The sequence below is a fragment of the Silurus meridionalis genome, chromosome 17 (genome assembly GCF_014805685.1).
Source record: "Silurus meridionalis isolate SWU-2019-XX chromosome 17, ASM1480568v1, whole genome shotgun sequence".
In the NCBI taxonomy this organism is placed as follows: Eukaryota; Metazoa; Chordata; class Actinopteri; order Siluriformes; family Siluridae; genus Silurus; species Silurus meridionalis.
In genome coordinates this window covers 26,020,632-26,045,211 of record NC_060900.1, presented here as the reverse complement: position 1 = coordinate 26,045,211, position 24,580 = coordinate 26,020,632, and the positions used below count along the sequence as shown (strand labels likewise).

Below are 24,580 nucleotides of genomic sequence, written 5' to 3'. Positions count from 1 at the left end.
TTGATTGAAAGAGAAAAAAGGGAGAGTGAGAAAAAAAACGACTGGGGTTTGTGCGGCTGTCCTCAGATGCTTGTAAAATTTGGGTTTGCACAGATGGAAGTTGTACAGAAGCGAGAGTGGAGCAGAGGTGACTGTTGGCCGGGTAGGAGTGGGGGGATTACAAGGAGGGGGCGCTTATGAAAACAACCAAGAATAATGGAACAAGACAGAGTACTGCAAGGAAGGGAGGGGTCCTGCAATTTGAAAAAATTACCTTTCTAGCTCCAGCACTTGGAGAATTCCGCTGCCTGTAGAACACTGCTTACATTTCAGCGTGACTGTAAATCACAGAAGTAGGACCTTCTGAAAAATCCAGCACTCTTGCCAAGTCCAGTGTAATGATAAATTCAAGACCTTCTAAATCCAGGATCCTGCCAACTCCAGTGTGGTAACGAGTTCAGGATCTTCTATACTGCTTACACCAGTGTGATAAATTTGGGAACTTCTAAAGTCAATATTCTGCCAACTCCAGTACAAGCTATTTTAAATTGAGCACCTCCGAGTGGCCGTCATTTCCGTACCGTTCTCCTTCTCCTAGATCTCTTCTACTGATCCAATGGTAGTGCAAGGTTCATGTGTAAGTGCTACAAGTAAATTCAGGTCCTTCTAAAAGGCAATCCCTTGACACTCTCTGTGTAGTAAATGGACAACTTTCTATATACACTGCAGGATAATCGAAGTCCAACATCTCACAAAATGTTCTATCTTTGTTGTATCCAGTTCCCTCCAGTGTCCTGCCAAACCCAGATTTCCAAGCAGCAAACAAAAACAATCTGCAGGGTTCATTTTGTTAATTGCACGCCATGATAATAAAAGCTTCATACAAACACTCGTTTTCCCCTCCATAAACTAGATACGTTTCTCTTCTTGCTTTTCTGATGTTTTGACCTTTTTTTTCTCTGGGGTGGTTTGTAGTTGTCGTGCTGATCGCGTCATCAGGTTTGGCGCTCCAGTTGGGTTTTTGAAAAGTCGCACTGCAGGAAAGAGTGAAATCTTTGGACACCGCCAGAATTTCATGAAAAAAATACAGATTTTGGGTCAGGATTATAGGAATTCTTTAGGATTTAAAAATTTGCCTACAAAACGTGGCCAAACTCGCACAGTGCGCACTTGGCTAACTCCAGTAGCTCTGCAAACCCAAGGTTTGGCAAATTCCAAGCCATTTCTAATTCTAGCACTTTACGAAGTCAGATATTTGGTAGACCCGGTACTGTACTTATTCCACCATCTTGCAGACTCCAGTTTAATAGTGCTGTAACTCTAGAGTCAAACTCGTCCAAATTATTTCATTTTTGGCTATTTTCTCTCTTCAGCACCAAGGTTTATCTCGTGCCTTGGCTGAACTTCGAGTGGTCCCAGCTGTATCATTTGAGGCTGCTAGGTGGAGGAAACCCTAATGAATGTTTATTTTCACTAGAGGAGTGTTAGATAGGCTTGCCTGTGCTGAAGCTGGTGTAATGAGAGCAGTTCTATTCAGACGTTGAGGACGTACACACTTGGCCATCTGCTGGGACTAGGGCCTGTCTGTAAACCTGCGCTCCATTTTAGGAGCTTTGATTTCCCTCTGGCCCTCTGGCAAAATGAAGCACTTTGAGACTGTAACTCATCCCTGGGCTTCTCTGAGCATGCTCGACTACAACAGTTGTTTTTAGGGTAAAATAACCCGGGGTTGCAGTTTTGTCTTAAAAACCTCAGTGCTTTTGTTGGCTTCTGACAGAATTTGTTTATCAAACTGTTTTGGGATTTCAATCGCTTTTAATCTGTCAAAAGGAAAAGGCAAACAGGTCAATAAAGACCAAGAAGACACTCTTTCCTTGAGTGCTAGCGTTATGCTAGCCGAGATCAGCGCTTTGCATGATGATCTCAGAGCTTCAATCGCCGCAGACTTTATCTTATCCATTCACATTTTCTTTTTTTTTGCCTATTGTCTCAGACCGGATCCCTGCTTTCCATCAGTCTCTCTGGCAGTCCAACTCTCCTTATCAAACCTCCCCTTAAGGTCTCTTACTTTTTCTCTTTAAATTTTTTTTCACTCCAACTTTGGAAAGTTTATATAGTAACTGAATCACTCTTATACTACATGTAATCCTCCAGCCCTGATTACAGACTGCAATCCTGGAAAATACCGTGTGAAGCCCAGGACCGGGCCTCTCAATCTATTTACCCATATACTGATTGCTTTGAACTCATACTACATGTAAGACAGTCCAAATCGCGGGACATAAAAACGACCTCATATTTTACATTTAGTTTTGGTCTCATTGTGAGGACCTGCCAGGGTTCGTTCATTGTAAATGAATCTGACTCACTTGAATAAATCTTGATGGTTTTCTGTTTTGGAAAATATCTCTGAGTATGCAGTAGTGGTTATGCTATTGGTACAGTACGACGAGTTGCTAGTTTTTTGCGTCTGTTTACTTATTGGTTACGCGATCTTTAAAAATGGGTAACGCGAGAAATACATTCCTGTCTGTCAATTATTTTCTGTCCTAATTGGAGATGTTTCTTTTTTCCTTTGCACATTACACTATTTTGCCAAAAGTTTGCGGACACCTGACCTTTCCTGCAATATATGGGGTTGTTTTTCAAACTGTTACCGCAATGCTGGAGGCAAACAATTGTATAGGACGTCTTTGGATGCAGTGTAATAAACTTTTGCATTCACATGAACTTGGAAACCCAAAGCTGCTCCAACATGACAATGCCCCTGTGCACAAAGCCTATATCTATGCAGATCTTGAGTGGATTGCTATTCAGCTCTGATCTCAACCCTACTGAACACCTTTGGGATGAATAGAAACACTGACCTCACCTACATCAGCACACCTAAATTTTCCCAGAATAGTGGAGGGAATTCTAAGAGCAAATTAGGACTAAATGTGGAATGCTCAATAATCACAAACCATACTTATGACTAGGTGTTTGCAAACTTTTGAAAATATAGTGTATGTTCTAGTGATGGGAAGATCGGATCATTTTAGTGACTTGGTTCTTTAAATCTTGTTCATCAAAATGGTTAAATCTTTTAGTTCATTTCGTTCTATTAATAAAAGAATATAATAAAATGTTATATTTTCAATTAGCAGATCCCCAACACGTCTGCATACATCAACATTGACTGTAATTCAAATAATTTATATGCATAACTGCATATTAACTGCATAGCATCTTTGGGAGTCATGTGACAAAAGAACTAAGGCCTCGGACCAGATGAACTACTCAATTCTGTTTCCTGTACACAAGATTGTCTGCATGTCCAGCAGACAATGAACGAATCACTCTTTGAGACGACTTGTTCTTCTGAGTCACATTAAAGACTCATGAATGATCCATCACTATTATGTTCATTGTCCGTCATTTGTCAGTGTCGGTTTTTAAAAACAGCAGTGCTGCTGGTTGGAGATTTCCATATGATGCACTGTTTCTCAAACTAGTACTGACGTTAATGTGTTTCAAACCCCAGGAACATTACTGCACCTGAAAACCCCAGAGTCACTGAGTCACCCCAGAGACCATTAATGTTTGCACTACCCGAATAAAAGTCACCCTGTTGGTGGTCTTCTTTTCTGATAGATGGTGTGGAGCCACAGATCTCAAAATAGAGTGCAGGGACCCCACTGATGTCCAGCAGGTTTATCCAGGGCATTTCTTTCTGTATTACTTTTCTTAAATTCTTATGTCTGTAGTAGAGGTTGGTGTGGACTGGTGTTTCCGACATTTGCCAAATAAACTGACAGTTATCTCAATAATAAAACTAAGCAATTGACAGCTTGGTGATGCTCGGATTTGAACCCATGACCTTCCTGGGAGAAGTCCAACATGTTTCCACTGAGCTACCACTTCTCTTAGCACTGGTTGAGAAACCTCTTCCAAGTAAGATTTTTCTTGAAGAGGTTTCAAGAGCCTTTGGCTCTGTCTGCCATGAGGACGAGGCGAAACAGGCTTCTTCAGAACTTGCAGAGTTTATTGGCAAATGTCAGAATGCGCATGTTTTCCTCTAGAATGACGTGTGAGAATGAGGTGTATCGACGGCATAGCGGGAATCTGTGTTGTTGGCAGTGGTGTTGGGTGTGTTATATGTTGCTTCACTGTGGGGTTGGGAGAGTCAGGTTGGGTTTGGTTGGGTGCTGTTGGTACAGGACCCAGTTAAGAGCGAGTTCCCCCCTGGATGGGGATGTTGTGTAGTGTTGCGTTGTGTTTTCAGAAGAAGAGAGTTTGTGCGACTGGAATAGTTTAGTGTTGGTGCTTATGGGAGATGAACAACTGATTGCATCGGATCTGTGCTTTTTAATAGTCATATTTAGTTACACTCATTTAACTGTATTCTGTCTCTTTTTTTAGCCTTTTGCTTTTTCTCTCTCTCTGTCTCTTACTTTACACTGCCTCAGTTCCCCCTCTTTCTTTCTTTCTTTCTTTTCTTTCTTTCTTTCTTTGTTTCTTTGTTTCTTTCTTTCTTTCTTTCTTTAATTCTTTAATTCTTTAATTCTTTTTCTTTCCTGTGTTTGAACTTTTTATATAAATTTCCTCTCTGACTCACTTTTGCTCTTCTATCTGCCTGTATCTCTTCCACTTGTTCTGCCTTTGTGTCTATCTCTTTTCTTTCTTTCTTTCTTTCTTTCTTTCTTTCTTTCTTTCTTTCTTTCTTTCTTTCTTTCTTTCTTTCTTTCTTTCTTTCTTTCTTTCTTTCCTTCTTTCTTTTTTCTTTTTCATGCTCTCGCTCTCTCTCTCTCTCTCTCTCTCTCTCTCTCTCTCTCTCTCTCTCTCTCTCTCTCAATCTCATGTCTGTTCTGGTTTTAAAATGTTGCCGTTGTCATCAGTAGCGTTTGAAATCCAGACTTGGAACGTGCTGATATTAGATTTTCATTCATTATCAATTTGGGAAAAGTGTTTGTGTGCTTTGAATGTTTATTGAAGGAAAGCGGCAATTATCTGTTAGTCGATGTGTGATTTGTCACTTGCTGAAAAGTTTTTGATGAGAAATATTGCAACTACACATCATTTAATTGCTGTTCTGATTTTCATCGAATTAAACAGGTGAGAAAAACAGGACAGAGGCAGAGTATAAGCGGGACAGAGGCAGGACACGAGCAGGACAGAGGCAGTGTATGAGCGGGACAGAGGCAGGACACGAGCAGGACAGAGGCGGAGTATGAGCGGGACAGAGGCAGTGCATGAGCGGGACAGAGGCAGGACACGAGCAGGACAGAGGCGGAGTATGAGCGGGACAGAGGCAGGACACAAGCAGGACAGAGGCAGAGTATGAGCGGGACAGAGGCAGAGTATGAGCGGGACAGAGGCAGGACATGAGCGGGACAGAGGCAGGACACAAGCAGGACAGAGGCAGAGTATGAGCGGGACAGAGGCAGAGTATGAGTGGGACAGATTCAGGACATGATCAGGACGGAGGTAGGGCACGAGTCGGATGGGGCAGGGCCAGGACACAGAGGCAGAACATGAGCAAGGGTATTAAAAGGTAGGACATGAGCAAGACAGATGCAGGACAGAAGCAGGTCAGAAGCAGGATATGGGCAGGACAGAGGGGACATTAGAAGGATAGAGGCAGGATGTTGACCAAGCAGAACATACGCAGGATGAGACATGAGCAGATCTAAGCCGGGACACCAGCAGGACAGAGGCAGGGCATGAAATATAAAAATTTAAGGATCGAGAATTAAAGTGATGTCTTTATTTGATGGGAAAATGCAGCACACTGAAAGAAGAGTTTTTTTTTTTTTACAGTTTCTGATGATTAATAGTTGAGGTCGTGTCCCGTCATGTTCGGATGCTGCTCACTATGGAATACGGCTAAGACAGAAAATCGGTAGATAGCTGTTTTTTGCTCCCCTTGTTGATGAGACAAAGGTCAGAGGACAAACGTCTGGATCAGTTTGAGCTGCCAGGAAGTATATAGCAACTCATATAAACACTTAATATATATCAAATAGATAGTTTATTCATTTTGCCAATAATATAATATATCACTGCTGTTATTTATTATATAGCACTCGTATTAATACACTCTGAACCGCCTCCAGTGCTTATTTCTATTTTGTCCTCTACATCTTTTACGCTGCTTCGGAAATGAGACGCACTTTATTTTCCTGCTCCTCCGTAGGCATCGTCGTCCCGGACGGAATGCAGAGGGTAACACTGAAGATCTCGGGTCGCCGTGTCGTATAATCGATCATCGTGACTGATTATGACCTCAATTTCAACTTCTATGCAAACAGATTACTAATACACGGAATTTTTTTTTAAGACATCATGGCTCTCGCTATGACTATGTATGTACACACACACACACATTTATACACACATACACTCATACACACGCAAACAGTTTCAGATGCATATGATGCTTGTTTTCTAACGGCTCTACATACATGTTTAGTCAGCGCTTTCTTTCTTTCTTTTTTTTCTTGTTGTTGTTTTTTTTTACTGGCACACCACCACCGCCACAGCTAGCATCGTTGCTGGCATTAAGCGATGCAACTGCACAAAGTATGGAAGCGATTAGCAAAGCCAAACGTAATGCTGCTGCTCTAAACAGAGGAGGACCTGCGGTCGGCGAACAGCCTCGAAGGCGTACACATGTGTATTGTTGTCGAAACTCACCGCTAAGACGGAAAATAGTCAACAAAAGCTAATTGGATAAATGAGGCCTGGCTGTGGTTATGCTACGACAATGAACTGCTGCGGGCTGGAATGTTTTTTTTTTTTTTTTTTACTGGAAAACACCGTTTTTTTGTTTTTTTTTGCTCCGATTTGGCGGAATATAAATGGAGGGAAATATTTCAGGAACTTGCCGTGCAAACGAACAAAAATATGTTTGAAATAAATCACAAGCAATGGGGAAAGGTGGGAGGAAGGAGGCTAGTTCAAGTCTTTTCTAATTGCCATTCACCTGTGAAGAAGTGAAGAACTTTTATAATTAAATATCACTGTATTCAATTAGTTTTTTTTTTTAAGTCTATTACATAAACTTTAAACTTGAGGATACTGCTCTTCCCCATGGTGTACCCCCTACCCCAGTCTCAAAGATTTGTACCCTTAGGTGCACCTTAGTATCTTTTTAACCCTGTCTCAAGGATTTTTACCCTAAGATGCACTTTAGTCTCGATTTAATCCAGTTTGAAAGATTTGTACCATGAGCTGCACTGTAGTAACTTGTTACCCCAGTTTCAAGAATTTTCACCTTGAGGTGCACTTTAGTCTCTTTTTACCTCAGTTTTAAGGATTTTTCCCCTGAGGTGCACCTTAGACTCCTTTTACCCCAGTCTCAAGGATTTTTACCCTGAGGTGCACTTTAGACCCTTTTTACTGCAATTTTAGGGATTTGTACCCTGAAGTGCACTGTAGTACCTTGTTACTCTGGTCTCTAGGTCTTGAACCTTAGTACCTCATTATTACCCTAAGGTGCACCTTAGACCCTTTTTACCCCAGCTTAAAGTATGTGTATCTTTAGATGCACTTTATTACCTCGTTTGCACAATCTTATGGATTGGTACCCTGAGATGCTCCTCAGTACCTCTTGTTTGAAAGTTTATGGACTTATTTAATGAATCTGAGTTTTAAGTCCTAAACTCATTTCCTGTCTTCCTTTTTCCCTACAGGATGAGTTCCATCCGTTCATTGAGGCGCTCCTGCCGCATGTCCGAGCCTTTGCCTACACCTGGTTCAACCTTCAGGCGCGCAAACGCAAGTACTTCAAAAAGCATGAGAAGCGCATGACCAAAGACGAGGAGCGCGCCGTCAAGGATGAGCTGCTGGGCGAAAAGCCTGAGGTCAAGCAGAAGTGGGCGTCACGCCTGCTTGCCAAGCTGCGCAAGGACATCCGGCCCGAGTGCCGCGAGGACTTTGTTCTTTCCATCACAGGAAAGAAGGCACCCTGCTGCGTGCTCTCCAACCCTGACCAGAAGGGCAAGATGAGAAGGATCGACTGCCTGAGGCAAGCCGACAAGGTGTGGAGACTTGACCTGGTCATGGTGATCCTGTTCAAGGGGATTCCTTTGGAAAGCACGGACGGTGAGCGCCTGGTGAAGGGTCCGCAGTGCTCCAACCACATCTTGTGCGTCCAGCCGCACCACATCAGCGTCTCAGTCAAGGAGCTGGATCTCTACCTGGCCTACTTTGTGCAGGAGAGAGGTGAGTTTGCATGCTTGCATGGTATACCTCTAACAGGGGTGGGCGATATACTGTATAGAACTGTATGAAAGTGCCATATTAAGGATTTTGCTATACTGTGGATACCGTTACATATTCATTATATCGTATTGTTCAGTTTGGCAATCTTTACAACTTTTACAACTTGAAAATTATGCTACAGAATCAGAGGCTGAACGTTTTCAACTTTTTGTCCTCTACTGTGTCCAACTTAATAGAGCACAAACCCCCTACTCAAACACACACACTAGCAATGTAATACAGTTTGCAGTTACCCCGAAGTGCACCTTAGTACCTTGTTATCCCAGTTACCCTGAGGTGCAATTATAGCCTATTTTACCCCAATTTTAAGAACTTGTACCTTAGGATGCACCATAGTACTGCATTATCTCAGTTTCTATTTACCTTAGTACCTCATTTGCTCAGTGTCAATGTTTTTTACCTTGAGGTGCATTTTAGTCTCTTTTTACCCCAGTTTTAAGGAATTCTACCCCAAGGTGCACCGTAGTGTCTTGTTACTCTTGTTTCTAGGACTTGCACCTTAGTACCTCATTTGCCCAGTGTCAAGGATTTTGACCCTGAGTTGCACGAGTTTGTGAGCTTGTGAGATTTAACAATAGGCACGGCAATATTGAACAAGACGAGCGAACACTCAAAAAGTCATGTTTAAGAGCACGAGGAAGAATTGGTTAAAAAGAGGTGGGGTTCCTCTGTCTTATGGAACTGGATTGGGATCAAAATCTCGCACATTGACCAACAAATAATACTATGCAATTTGTGTCGCTATGTTGTAGCCAAAGGTGGAAACACCAGCAATCTCTTGAACAACGCATTTGCGCGAATACAGTAATCCTTTACGAATCTCGCGCCCCTGGTTTACCGTGGAATTGCATTTCCCACATTAGTAATTTGTTTCGCTGATTTTCCCGGTCTCTTGTGGATAACGAATGAAATTTATTAATAAAAATATAATTGTTAATTATTAAATGAAAACAATGGTAATACAGTAAAGTACTGTATACATAAATTACTGTACGGCATATATCATACATTCACACAAGAGACGAAGAACACGCAGTGGTGTTTACAAATGATATTCCCGGAGGCGGCATACATGGGAAGTCGAGCACGGCTCCCACAAAGCATACAATAAAGTCTTCATTCTCTGCCGGTACTCTTTATGACAAGACGAGCAAAAAAATTTTAAGACAATTGCAATAACAATAACAACTGCAATAACTCATTGCATAGTGAAGGACATGGTACCCATACAAACTGTGGAGAAAGAAGGTTTCAGAAAGGACATTTGTGTTTATCAACCACAAGGGCGGTCTGGGGTGCAGTCAGTTTTTCAATTCATCCCAAAGGTGTTCAGTAGGGATGAGATCAGAGCTCTATAGCAGCAGATCTTCCCCTCCAAAGCATGTAAACCAGATTTTCAAGGAGCTCAGTTTGTGCACAGGGGCATCACCATGCTGAAATAGGTTTGGGTTTTTTTTGAGTTTGAATGAACGCAAAATTTTATTATAGTGTATTTTAGCTGAACATGCCTGCTGCAGCTTTACACTGAATGTCGGGAATGCTGCATTTTTTTAGTTCTAAGTTTAAAATACACATTTTTCCTGTATTTTAGGAAAGGTTTACAATAAGGGATATTAAAAACCAGCAAAATTACAGTACAAAGAAATCTCTGTACAGCATACCATTTGCCCTGAATAGCTGCAAGGTGACAGTTGTGCACCTTTGGTGCAAATCACGGAGGATACCCTTCTGAGAAAAAAAAAAAACCCCAGCCTGAGTCATCTCTTTCTACGAACAGGAGACGTTGCGAGAGATAGAGCGAGGGATGTTAATCAGCACTAATAAGCCACGTCTAAAATGCTTCCAAAAAAGGGCAGATCTTCAGGTTTAACTTCAGAAGCGAGGAAAATACGGAAGATCTAAGAAACACAGGTTTAAAGAATGAACATTATTTGTACTCAGCAGCAATTTGTACTCAGTAACAAATAGGACTGGATTATACACTGTGCGGACAAACGTTTGTGGACACCTGACCATAAGATTTGGTTTGTCCTTTCTAACATCCCATTCCACATTTTGTCTACATTTGCTGTTATAAAAACCTCCACTCTGCTGAGAAGACTAGATGATCTAGATTTTCTGTGGAGATTTGTGGAGATTCATTCAGCCACAAGTCAGATACTGATGTAGGTGAGGTGAGGAAACCTGGGGGTGCAGTCAGCATGAGAAATCAGCAGGAGATCTTTCGCTCCAACCCATGCGTAAAGTATATCTTCATGGAGCTGGCTATGTACACAGGGTTTGCATTGTGATGTTGACGCAGGTCTGGGTCTCCTAGTTCAAGTGCGATATTTTATCTTAATATAGCGAAAGTGGTAGCTCAGTAATTAAGGCTCTGGGTTATTGATCAGAAGGTTGCGGGTTCAAGCCCCGATATCACCATGGTGCCACTCTTGGCAGCTTAACCCTCTGTGCTCTAGGGGCGCTGTATCATGGCTTCCCTGCGCTCTGACCCCTGTTTCCTAACATCGCTGGTATACGCTAAGAAAGAATTTTGCTGTAATGTCCATGTGACAGATATAAAGCATCTTTCTTTTCATTTATTTTGAATAATTTTGTGTTATAAATCTTTTTATTGATATGTTTTAAGCACGAAACGGTTTTTTAATTATAGTATAATAGAGAGCCCTGATCCTTCAGCCGCTAATCGGTATAGATCGGTTTTCCAGATAAGCAGCTTTTTCCAATAGTACCAACGCAACACTACGTACGCAATTACGTCGTTGCACACATTGGTTGCCACGGCAATGTTACTATTATTGCTTAGTTAGTGTAACTAACTAAGCAATAACTAGTGTAACTTGTTATTTTCTGTGGCATCTTTTTTCTCTTAACCCAAAAAAAAAGGACCGGTAGAAGGACCGTTGTCGATTATTTTCAAATGCCACCCAGGTTGTCGCTGTTGGACCCTTGAGCAAGGGTCTTAACTCATAAACACTTAGTTGTGTTAAAAAAGAAAGATAATTGTTAGTTGATTTGTATAAGTGTATTTCTACCAAATGCCATAAATGTAAACGCATTCCTAGCGTTCAGAAAGGCAGCGAGTTTGATTTCTGTTCCTCCACATTAAACGTGTGCTTTTTTATGTGGATGTGTCGTGCAAACTATCGGGATGTGCACATCTGGCCAGTTGTTTTGGCAAGAATATGTATGCACGATGTTACGTAGTGAACGAGCGACGGCTTGTGCAGCTGCAGTTTGCATGCACGACTGCAGAAGTAGCAAGAAGTCGATGCTCCAGAGTGGTCTGCGTTTCAGAATGATGAGGTGTGTGTGTGTGTGTGTGTGTGTGTGTGTGTGTGTGTGTGTGTGTGGCAGGAGTGACTCACAGTGTGGTGAGTGAGCGTGTTTGTTGAATTCCCCCCACTGATGAATCGCAGTTTTTCATCTCTGAATCCGTATTTTTTTTTCTCCTCTATGCCGGCTTCAGTAAAACTCCCTGTACTGGGTAAGGAAATCCGACGCAACAAAACACACCACGGCCTCCAAAAGTGCACTCCTGAGCGCATAAAAGTGTGTGTGTGTGTGTGTGTGTGTGTGTGTGTGTCTGTTTAAAAGAGTACACATTAATCAGATGGGACACCAGGAGCCGAATTATTTCACTGGACACACACACATCTGTAAGAAGCGTCACAGGAGCGGTTAAGAGAAGGTCTCTAAGAGAAAGAGAGGGGAAGGACTGAGAGAAAAAAAGAGAGAGAGAAAGAAACCTCCCTCCTTCCCTCCTTTTCACCCTCTCGACCTTCAGACGCACTTGTCTGGGTCAGAGAGGCGGCCCGAGAGTCACCTGACCATCCGAGTGGCCTACAAAGCCTTGGCTGTAAAATGAAAGATAAGGAGCTGGAGAGAGAGAGATAGAAAGAGGGGGAGAGAGAGAGAGAGAGAGAGAGAGAGGGGGAGAGAGAGATATCCCAGCATTCAGCATTCATTCTTAAAGCTGCAGTGCAATCATTCCTTCCATGCAGGACTTTTCCGTCCCACAGTGTTCCGTTCTCGATTCTGATTGGTCGTAAGGTTTCGATTTGTGTTATTATTATCGTTTCCATAGCAACGGTTCATTCGCAGAGACTCGAACATGTTTTTTTTTCCAAAGAAACACAGAAGGAGTCTCCGGTGCCGGTGCTTTTTTGTAACAGTCAGTCAGTTTTCCAATTCGGGGACGTGACGAGACACATTTATTTTTGTCCCATTACCTGCAGAAGAACATGAGCCGCAGACGTGAAGAGAAACGAATAAAATGTACACTGTGGTGTTCTGTAACGAATTACCCATGCTGTCTGGGGCAAATATGCCATTTAAATCTCTCTCTCTCTCTCTATTCTCTCTCTCTCGCTCTCTCTCTTTCTGCGCAGTGTTTAAGTACTGTGTTTTCTGTGTCCCTCTTTTTTTCACTTTGTTCCTTTCAGTCACTCTTTCTCTCTGTGTCCCTATTCTCGCTCTTTTTCTCTCAGTGTCCATTTCTCTCACTCGCTCACTTTTTCTCTGTCCCTTTTCTCTCTTACAGTCAATCTCTCTCTCTCTCTCTCTGTGTCCTTTTTTATTCTTTCTTTCTCTCTGTGTCCCTATTCTCGTTCTCTTTCTCGCTCTTTTTCTCTCAGTGTCCATTGCTCTCACTCTTTTCTCTTTTCTCTTTTCGGTCTCTCTCTTGCTCTATTCTCTCTGTGTCCTTTTCTCTTTCTTTTGCTGTTGGTCCCTTTGGTCGCTGTCTTTATTTCCTTTTTCTCTCTTTCTCTGTCCCTTCTTTCTTTCTTTCTTTCTTTCTTTCTTTCTTTCTTTCTTTCTTTCTTTCTTTCTTTCTTTCTTTCTTTCTTTCTTTCTTTCATTCTTTTTTCTTTGTGAGCCTTTTTGTCTCTCTTACTTGGATCAGTGGTAATAATTGCTCAGCCAGTGATGTGTACTGTGTGTGTGTGTGTGTGTGTGTGTGTGTGTGTGTGTGTGTGTGTGTGTGTGTGTGTGTGTGTGTGGGTGTGTTGTGGTTCAGTCTTGTCTTGTCTCTGTTTTTTGAATGTTGCTAATGAAGCGTTACCCACGCTGCTCTCCCTTTTACCCTTTCACCCCGAATCCACATGGACCGTTGGCTCCAATAACACACACACACACACACACACACACACACACACACACACACACACACACACACACACACACACACACACACACACACACTGTCACTGAAGTGTGCCTTCAATCACAAATACATAATCATTATCTGTTGTGTCACAGCACAGTGTGTCTTTTCTTTCAACAGGATTATAATCTGCCTTAATTTCTCTCTCTCTCTCTCTCTCTCTCTCTCTCTCTCTCTCTCTCTCTCTCTCGCTCTCTTTTTCTCCCTCTCTCCTTTCCTCTTGCTCCCCCCTCTTTCCTGCTAAATTTCTCAATCACTGGAATCAATCTGGCATGAAGACATGTCAAAACAAATGGCATGGTGGTTTGACTAAAGAGCGACACCAGGCTGGAGCGATAGAGAGCCTGCACTCGTCCTGCAGGATTCGTCCTTCCTCTTCCTTCCTTCTCTTGTCCCTCCTTCTCTCTATGGTGTGCAAGGAGGGACAAAAGGAAAAAAATAAAAACACATATCTCTACGGTCAGTTCACATACACTGTAAGTCAGAGCAGGGCGTTCCTGCACACACACACACACACACACACACACACACACACACACACACACACACGGTAAACACAGAGAGGCAGGAATGCACTCCAGTGCTCCGGCAGCGGAAATTTGGGAGGGATGGGAGGACGAGGGTCAGCTCAGGTCAAGTTCAGCGGCTCACCAGTCTCCAGTAGAGGGAGATGTTCCTTCGGCGCTACATTTAAAGGCACAGCGTTTAGATTTTTCCCAATTTCTCCCCAATAGACAAACGTTTGAGGACACCTGATCATAAGATTTGCGCTTCCTGTTCCACATTTTCAGGGAAGATGTTCCATTAGATTCTTGGGGGATTCCTGGAGATTCATTCAGCTCTCAGAATGTTAGTAAAGTCAGGTACTGATGTAGGTGAGGTAAGGAGACCTGGGGTGCAGTCAGCATGACAAATTCATCCCAAAGGTGTTCAATAGGGTTGGAATTCTGTAGCCGAAGATCTTCCACTCTAAATTATGGAAATCAGATCTTTATGAGCGGGCTTTATGCACAGGGGCATTGTCATGCTGGAACAGGTTTTGGTGAACAGCTTTTTTTGCTGGACCTCCATTAGTGACTAGTGGTCCTGTCCCTTTCTTCTTTCCGAATCCGCCGGATTCATCCTGACATCCTACTGTACTGCTTTATTTGGAGACCACTTAGTGTTTCGATGGACACCCTTAAAAGAAGTGGTAGCTCAGTGGTTAAGGTTGCTGATCAGAAGGTTGGGGGATCAAGCCCCTGTTTTGCCGAGCTGCCATTCTTGGACCCCTTGAGCAGGACCCTTAACCGTCAGTGCTCCTGGGACACTTATCATGGCTGACCATTTGTTCTGCCCCCAGCTTCCAAACATCACTGAGACATCCGAAGAAAGAATTTGACTCTGCTGTACATGTGACAAGTATAAAGCTTCTTATTATTTAATTATTCCGTATCATTTCATGTTATAAATCTTTTTGTTGATACGTTTTATTGGATAGCAAATTGACATGGAAATGTACCGTAAAATAGTGTAATCGGTGCCGATTGGTTTTTCCGAACAAGCGGCCTTTTCTAATAGTAGCAATGCAACCCTACGCAATTACGTCGTCGCTCACGCAATCGTTGCCATGGCAATGTTACTTTTATTGCTTAGTTAGCGTTTATGGAAGGGGCCTTGCACATCAGCGGCGTGTAACTTTCTGTAAAATCTTTCTCATCATGACACACGGTTTCGCGTTCTGTTTTTCGCTTTCAATCGCGATTTCTTTCTTGATTTTAAACGAGAGGAGCGAAGGAAAAAGTGTGTTTCGTTTTCGGTACATTAAACTGGTTCAGAAAAGAAAAATCGGTGAATATCCTGTCAATGAAGAATTCACTGTACAGTACACCTTAACTGTAATGAATGGGCATTCGGTTTCACTCAGGGTGTCACTCAAGGTTTTTTCCTCATGCCATCTCAGGGAGTTTTGAATTGAAATGAATTGAATTAAAAAAATTGTTCTCTCAACATTGTCCCTAATTGTTGCCCATTAGGTCTAACCTTATAGGGACTGACTTATAAACTGAAGATTTATATTCCTAATCTATTTATCTCTATAAGGCTGCTTTGGGACAATGTCTATTGCTAAAATTGCTATACAAATAAAATTGTAATTAATTGAATCAAATTGAATCAAATTGAATTAAACTATAGAATTTTGTGCCTCCAGCTTGGTGGTAGCAGTTTTATGAAAAAACATAAATGCCTGGGAAAAGTCAAGTGTCCCACTAGTTTTGTCTTATTATATTTTTTAATGAAAAATTATTTTCTATAGATGAAATAAACTTATTTCCATGAAAAAAGTCAGAACTTGTGGTTTCCTGCTGTGGTGCTGTGGTGGAGTTACACATGCTAGCTTGAGCTATCATTAGATAGCTAGCTAGCATTCCCGGTTTATTTATAACTAGCAAGTTATTTCATGCGAACAGGAAGAAAGTATTAGTTTCCTGAAGAAAACAAGACCTCAAGCAAAGTCTAAATAAAAGAAGCTCAACATATTATAATAGAAGCACAATAAAGATATAACGACGACCGCACTTTTTCTTGCGAGGTTTCCTTTTGCTACCCAGCAGCAAACGAATCCCACCAACATGGTTTTGGTGTGAGAGTGTGAGAGTGTGAGAGCTAGTTTGTGTAGCACTACTAGCAAAATGACTGCACGCTAGCTAGCACATGTTTTCAAAAATGGCTTGCTTACTAGCTGGAAATCCTATTAGGATATTTCTTCATAGTGAAGGATGTCACTTGTTATTTCCAGAGCAAGAAAGAAAATCTTTCATGTTATGGTCTTTAAGATTTAAAACTCTGTAATATGAACTTTAGCTCGTGCGCTAGTTATGCTAATTATCCAGCTGTTTTATTGCTCTTGACTGCAAGAAGAACCCCCTCAGTAAACGTGCACTAAAATTTCACTAACGTCATTTCCTTGAAGATACAGGACTTGAATTAAAAATTAAACGCTTTCAATTTAAGAATTTAATATTTCTTGACTCCGTAGAGCGCATCAGATTTTTCTTGCAGTCAGAAATTTGACTAAACTTTATTTAATCCAGCAGTTGAAGGATGCTATCAGCACACAGGATGTTATCATATAAAAATCGTGTATATTCAACAATTTTTATTAATTTATAGTAAAGAATTTAGCTAGCTGCTTGATTGCTGGGCTAAACAAAAAATTTAGTCAAATTTTTGTACAATTTCAATGCATGTCTATAAAGGGGGTACTTTCTTCTGCAACCCTGGTGAGATGCTCTACACAGTTTCATCTATATATTGCTTTTGCCCTCGTTCACACTCTCTTTATCTCTTTCCGTCATCTTTCTCTCAGTTTGGATCAAATTGAAAAAGTTTTACGGGTGTGAATGCACCTGGGGCAATATTGCTAGAGTGCATCGTGGTAACGTTTCACAGTATGAGGTAACCCTTCTCTGACCTTCTCTCTTTCTCTCTCTCTCTTTTCCATTCACTTTTCTTCCATCGCTCCCACTTGCTTCTCATTAGAGCAGCTCTTATATGGAGCTCATGTCTTGTATCCTGTCTGCCTCGCCAGAGATCTATAGAGCTGCAGCGTTCCCGCCCACGCACTGTGTCTGTCCACGCTCAATAACTTAATGGGTCTGGGATTCCTGTCCGGGCTCCGGCGCCTCCTCCACCTTCTCAGTCCCTACACTGCGGCGCGGGGAGTGATATCGAAGCCGGACACGTAAAGATAACATGAATGGAAAGATAAACACGTGAAGGACTTTTGAAATTGGCTAAAGCACGCCTGTCTGTCTGCGTGCCTTAAATCTGCTATATGAGCAATAAAACAAGCCGGGGCATGCGGTTATAGAAAAACAATCAGCGTTGTGTGATGTGATCCAAACCAGAGTGGAGTTACTACAGTAATAACACCCTGAAGATGATTCATTTCTTTTAACGGTGTACTTTGAAATGCTTTATTCCTCTTACACCACAGCAATTAGTTTATTTACTCAATAAATGCGGCAGAAGTTTTAGCCGTTTATATTTGCATTAACGTTATGGAATAGGTGAGGTTAGGTAGGGTTCGGTCACTTCATCAGCGACAAGAATCTCATACAGCGAGAATAAAAACTGAAGCATGAAACCCAATGAACAGAATTCAACACCTTTCACTGAAGCCACAGCCGCACCACCCGCACACATCACCTCTAGCAGAAGCATAGATAATAACCTCATAAAATGACCACGGGTTTTCCCCTGCACTTTCTCAAACGTTACGTTTTTTCTGGGGATTTGAAATGAAGGCAATTTTGTGCAAATTCTACAGGAAAGAAAAGTAAAAAGTAGAAATGGTTCAAGAAAAAGTTCAATGACTGTTTTGAAGTGTTTTAGCAGACCTTTTCTCACGATGTCCGTCTTCTATATCTGTAAGAGTATCTGCAACCAAATCGATTTCTTCTCCTCTTTCAGTCTCTTTCAGCGATTATATCCATGAGAATTTCCTTTAGCTTGTGCAGTTTTGCTACAGATGCGGTTTGTGAGCTGACTAACGCACTCTCTGGCCGTATGAACGTCTGCTAGAGGGCCTCAGAGTAACCACAGTCTGATTGGTTAAAAACAAGAACTTCAAGCAACATGGATTTGAATCTAAGAGCCCATGCAGTTTTTTTCTACTGGCTCTTAATCAATATGTGATGTAACAGCTGAAATCTGATTGGAGAGAAACTTGGTGGCGCTACTGACTACTATAGACTTAAACTTTCTTTCGGCTTCTCCCATTAGGGGTTGCTACAGCGGACCATCCACATGTTTGATTTGGCATGTTTTTACGCTGGATGTTCTTTCCTAATGCAACCCTCCCCATTTATCCGGGCTTGGGACCGGCACTAAGAGTGGCTGGGGTCGGTTCCCTGACCGGGGATCGAACCCAGGCTGCAACGGTGAGAGCGCCGCAGCCTAACCACTAGACCACCAGGGGACACTGACTACTATAGACTACTGGGAATAAATTAATACATCGACAAAAGTAATATTAAAATGTAAGTCAGTGATTGTGAATTTAGGCTTATTGACCCAGATGGCCTCCCAGTGGGTTATAGTATAGTAGGTTATGGTATGGTTTGTTATGCTAAGGGTTTTGGTTACGGTATGGTATGCTACGTTTGGTTATGCTAGGTTAGATCCAGTTATGCTACACCCAGAAAGCAGCTCTGCATGTCCTTACCTCACCTTGTGCCCTGCCTCAAGCTGATAAGAAGACGCGAAAGCTAACTGATTGCGGCGCAGCTCAGCGCGATAATCTCGGCGACTTCACTTCAGGGCTCAAAGAGCGAGTTCGCATTGAGATCAACTCTGATGTGAAATTATTGATGCGGCATTAAATTAAAATCCATCCCCACTTTCCCACACGTTGGTCTAAAATTCTTTTTCACCCTGGCGTATTCGGTGACTGGGTTCTGTTTTTGTGTTGTTTTGTAAACATCTCGACAAGAGGCAGTAAAGACGTCGCATTAGTGCAAACACTCCGCCGTGTCCTACAGCTGGCAGTAAAAAAGCAATAAACGCCGTTCCATTACTCTCGCTAATCCTGATCTGTCTCCGGCTGCTGCCGAACACCAAACCATCTCACTCGCTCAAAAGGAACCGTGTCGGAATTTTCATAACATTTACTATTCAATTAAAGGCCATCCGTTTAGATTTCTTTTTTTTTTTTAGGATCTTTTAGCCACCGAGCTCTGAGTGCTGCAAAGCTCTGAAACTGGAGACTCCTTCCCAATATGGTAAAAGACTCCACGACAGATTTATAATTAAGTTCACTTTTTAGTCTGGTATGGGAAACCATAGGGAACAATGAAGCCATGAGTGTTTATGAGATCCTGAGGATCCTACGAGTTTTGTATTACTAATGATCCTGGAGACTGAAGCAGTTCTGAATGTGTGTGTGTGTGTGTGTGTGTGTGTGTGTGTGTGTGTGTGTGTGTGTGTGTGTGTGTGTGTGTGTGGTGTGGGTGTGTAAGAGAGTGTGCCTAGTTCACATAAGAAATACTCTGACATCTGTCGCAGTGCAGATAGACATAACCATCTTCTTATAATGGAGCTTTGTATGTGTGCGTGTGTGTGTGTGCGTGTGTGTGTGTGTGTGTGTGTGTGTGTGTGTGTGTGTGTGTGTGTGTGTGTGTGTCTTCAGCTGCATGCCACTGTTAGTTAACATGTAAGTCCCTGAAACAAACTTTTAAGGTAATTAACAAAAAAATAATTTACAAGTATTTAGTAAGTGTACGTTGGGTTAAATTATTATTTATTTTTTTAATATATATATATATATATATATATATATATATATATATATATATATATATATATATATATATATATATATATATTTAATTATATTTTTATTTAATATTTAGTTCTTTTTAATACAGTATATTCAATTTAATTGCATTCAAATATTTTTATTTTCTTCACTTTTTTCATTTATTTTTCTTGTTTATTATTTTCTTTTTTTTAATTATTATTTATTATTACTATATATACTTTTTATTTCTTTTATTTGATTATACTTTTAATTCAGTCATTCGAATTTTTTTCTTTTTGAATTCAATTTGATCTATTTAAATGTTTTTGTCATTTAATTCTATTTCAATTTTATGTTTTTCTTTTTAACTTTCATTTATTTAATTTAAAATGTTAAACATAATTTTGTTTGTTTTATTTAATTTTTAATAAAATACAATAATGTAACTATTGTAATCATAGGTAATGATATTATATATAATTAATATATACTGTATAAGACTCGAGCAGCTTGGAGTTGACTGGCGCGATCTGCTATTGCGACGTTTCGTTGCTAATCCGATTTTAATCTCCGGTCCGTGTCACAGTATTTTCCTCAGTAATCTGTACGTTCCAGATTAGAAAACGGATCTTTTTGACTGTCGACTATTTTCCAGAAGCTTCTGTCACTACATCAATTTCCTACAGAGACTTTTGAAGTGAGTGTGTGATGACTAACCGTGCTAACCTAGTAGCTGTAAGCTACGTTTGCCTCATAGCTCGTGCACAAACCTAAAAGCAATTTCCAGATAAGCTCATAAGGAGGAAATGGTTTTTTTTCCTTTAACACAAAATGTGAAAACGTACATACGATTAGCTTTGCTGAACCACAGAAGTAAACATACCGACAAACCGAGGGCCATGAAATAGCCCCGAGGAGCCAGGTGTAATTTATACGAGTGGCGCTTTTATAAACCCATCTGGCTGGTAGTGTAAACGAGGAACCCTGCTGTGTTTGTAAAGCAGATGTCGTCCATCACCAGTGCCCATTTGCTACCTGGTGAAATGATTCGAAATCAGAGCGAGAGGGTATAAAACCTCGGAGTTGCTGATGTCTACTCTTACTACAGTTTTACTACAGGTAGCATATGGAACAAATCCGTATGAATAGGAGGCTCATCGGAAAGGTCCACGGGATCATCCTGTGACAGGGACATAGGGGACATCTTGTGGGAGGACGTTCCTGAGATTTTAAATAACACGAAAATAGAACCTGGTCTTCCGTTCGCCATCCTGTCACAACCCTCTCATCGGAGGCGGGGTTTAATGAAGTTCTCCACTCTTACTGGCTAGTGAGATTCAGATGGACAGCTCCCTGACCAGGAAGTGTGGACTTGAGCATTGAGATTTTAGAGAGCCTTGAGACTTGAGATTTTAGAGAGCGTTCAAGATATAGGTTCTCTGTTTCATACATTGTTCGTTCTAAAGTATTGGGGCACCCGATTTTTCCAGCCCAATATGCTTCTTTATTACAAAATTGGATTGCAATTGCAAATGATGTTTTTGAGGGACAGGTCCATAAGGATATGCTTTCTATGGGTTGAAGTGGCTGATCTCCTGCTATAGACCTCCAAACCTATTCAACAGCTTTAATATGAATTTTTCACCCTGACTAAATCCCCATAGCAATCGTATGGTCAGGTGTCCACAAACTTTTGACAATATAGTATAACCAGAGCCTTGCATGTCGAGTTTTGATGCAGGCACTGATACAGTGTATGGATTGCGTCACATCTCTTTGCATCGTTGACCAAAATCCCCTCTGCGTGTAGGTTTCTTTCGCTAAGTGTTAACTCACTTTTTTCTGTGTGTGTCACCACAAATGGGAAATTAAATTGGTATCGGTTTCCGTCTTGACTAAACTCGATTCCTGAAATGACGCTAACGGAAGGCTCTTCCCCAAACAGGAAGTGTCACTCTTTCTCTTTCCTTTAAGCCTTGACCTCACAGCGCAATCAAACCCGTTAGCGCGCAACAACCGAAACCCTTCCACACGGCATGAACCTTCAGAAAGGCTCGTTTTTACTCCACTTTGACGCAAAAACACCTGCAGTTGGGAAATGGCAGGTTTCTTTATGACTCCGCCGTCCTTTTAATGTGGCCTCGTACCACGAACAAATGCAACTTGCACGATGCATTCTTTTGCTCCGGGCCATGCTGGTAATCGGCTCATGAGTCAGACACTTTCTGACGTTTCTCTGGGCTCGACGCGTCGCCTCGCCGTGACCCGGATCGCTCCTCCCGCGATCCACTTCTCTCTGAGCTGCCTGGCAGAAAATGTGCCACGTCAGCAGATTAGCATTACGATGTCTGGCTTTAATATGCTGATTTGGCAACTGCTTCTTTATATCTTCGGTTTGCACCTAATGCAGCACTTTATATCTGATTAACTCGGTCAGAATGTTTAATACGTCTGTAGCCTCCGCTCGAGTTGAAAAAAACGCTATAGCGAAGCACAAAACGATGAACGTGTCGGATTTCCTTGTTCTAGTTTTCGTTCAAATCTCGACACCTCCCCAAAAAAATCGCTCAAATATATTTGAATCTGTATTTTTGGGATAATTTGTGCATGTTTACAATGAAGTAAAAAAGATCACGTACCTCTGTTTGAATCTCAAACCAGGATACACTATATGGCCAAAAGTTTGTGGACATCTGAGCATGCGTTTGGTATGTTTTTTTTTTTAACATGCAATTCTACATTAAGTCTATATTTGCTGTTATAATGATCTCCACTCTTCTGGGAAGATGTTCCACTAGATTTTGTCGAGATTTTTGCTCATTTAGCCAGTTAGCAAATCCAGGTACTGATATGGGTGAGGTCTCCTAGTTCCATTGAACGCAAGATTTTATTATACTGCAAACAAAGACATCGCAAGTTTGTGGTAACAAGAAACACAAATGGCTGGTGTCTCCGGTGTCTCAATAGATTTGGACATATCTAGTGTTCTAAAAGTCTTAAAACTCTAAAACTTTGCAATCTAAAACTTTCTTTTTTTCAGGGAAAAATAAGTATAAAAAAATTATTTTTTAAATTAGTAAAAAAAAAAAAAAAATTCAAAGCAATTAAATATTTGCTCTTAATCTTTTTGTTTTTTTATAGCATGATATCATATATCAAGGTTGGATGAATCTGTAAAAATTAAAAAAAATTAAAAACAAGACAAAAATATATGCAGGGTTTTGAAAATGAGATCTTAATTGGAAAAAAAAGGTAAAACGTGAGGAATTTATAAGCATGAATTTCATGAAAATGAATTTATGAACACATTCTATGAACATAAATATAACATAAAATGGTAATAATATAATATAATATAGAAGGACAGAGACAGACCTATATTTCTCCCCATCTTTAAATCTAGATCTGTCTCTGTTGTTCTTTCTCTTTATCATGAATCAGACTTAGTTGTAAAACACAGGGCAGGAGTTTATTATTGTAAAAAAAAAAAAATCACTAGGAAACAAAAAAAAAACACAAACAATCACAAAGTTGGAGCCCAGACAACGGTACTGAGGCAGAAACTAACAAATAAAAAATAATAAAAAAGGAAATGCAGAAGACAGGAAAAAAAGGAATACTCTGCAAAAGAACATGCAAAAGTATTGGAACGTACCAAAGGGGTTCTGCAGGTAATCCAAAATGTAAGCAAAAAGTGGGTCAAGAGGAAAAACCGAGACCTTTAGGGTGGTGAACAGGGTCAAAATCGAGAAAGCAGGCAGAGTTTAAAAAAAAAATAATAATAAAATAAAATAAAATATATATACACACAAACTTACATTTATAAGGAACAAACTTATAGACACTTTGAGACCATGTTAAAGTGCTACACAAATAACAATGAATTGAAAAAGAAGCTTGGGAACCGACCATAAACCAAGTGTATAATTCAAGAAGAGGAACTGAAACAAAGGTGCAAAATAAAGGCAACACACACACACACACACACACACACACACACACACACACACACACACACACACACACACACACACACACACACACACACACACACACACACACACACACACACACTCTCTCTCTCTCTCTTTCTATGAAAAATTCACCCAGAATAGGCTTCATAGCATTAAAGGTACCAATAAATGGATAAAAAAGACATGATGGTCATTAATCGATTCCAAATGAATTAACCGCTGGACATGAATGAAACACTTCCAGGGTGTGCAGTTATAGAAAAATAATCAACCTTTGCATAAAAGGAGCAGGCCATATCTCCCCATACTGTTCATTATCTCTGAGTGTTTTATTCCCTCATCCTTTTACTAACACCTTCTACTGAGCTTTTCTTTCATCTTCTACTCATCCTCCTCTCGCACCTTCTGTGACCACAACCATGAATCGAACGACGGCTCGGTTTCTTCTCCTGCCTTCCCAGCAGCGCGTACGGGTCTGATGCGCGTCTGACCTGTGTCTGATCAAAGCGTCATTGTATGCTAAATCACACCTCGCCCCCGCCATTAAGATGCGTAAACACACAGCCCACGCAGATGCGGTCTTCTTCATCTTCTCGTCCTTTATCGTCATCATCGTCGCCTCTGATCGCGCCGTTCAAGCGTTCGGTCGCGTCACGCTCTTCCAGTCAGACGTCTTTCTCTGGTGATAAATCAGTGTGTAACGTCAGCACCTCAGAGTTGCACTGAACTGCCCTGGACTTTTTTTTTTCTTTCTTTTCTTTTTCACATTTTTTTTTTCTTTGCCTGGTAGATGCAGCAAGCTGTCAGTCTGCTGCATGCACTCATTATTAAACACTTTTCTTATTGCTTAATGCCCAATGGCTGACTCAGCAGGAATGCTCACACACACACACACACACACACACACACACA

General features: G+C 41.1%; 1 protein-coding gene across 5 annotated transcripts in view; it reads left to right on the top strand.

The window, feature by feature from the left end:
- nfic (nuclear factor I/C) overlaps nt 1-24,580 on the top strand; it is a 142,300-nt gene that overhangs the window by 39,848 nt on the left and 77,872 nt on the right. For all 5 annotated transcript variants that reach the window (XM_046870942.1, XM_046870941.1, XM_046870939.1 and 2 more), the window contains exon 2: nt 7,653-8,184. In XM_046870942.1, coding sequence (XP_046726898.1) covers nt 7,653-8,184 — 532 coding nt within the window. The remainder of the gene's footprint in view (nt 1-7,652; nt 8,185-24,580) is intronic.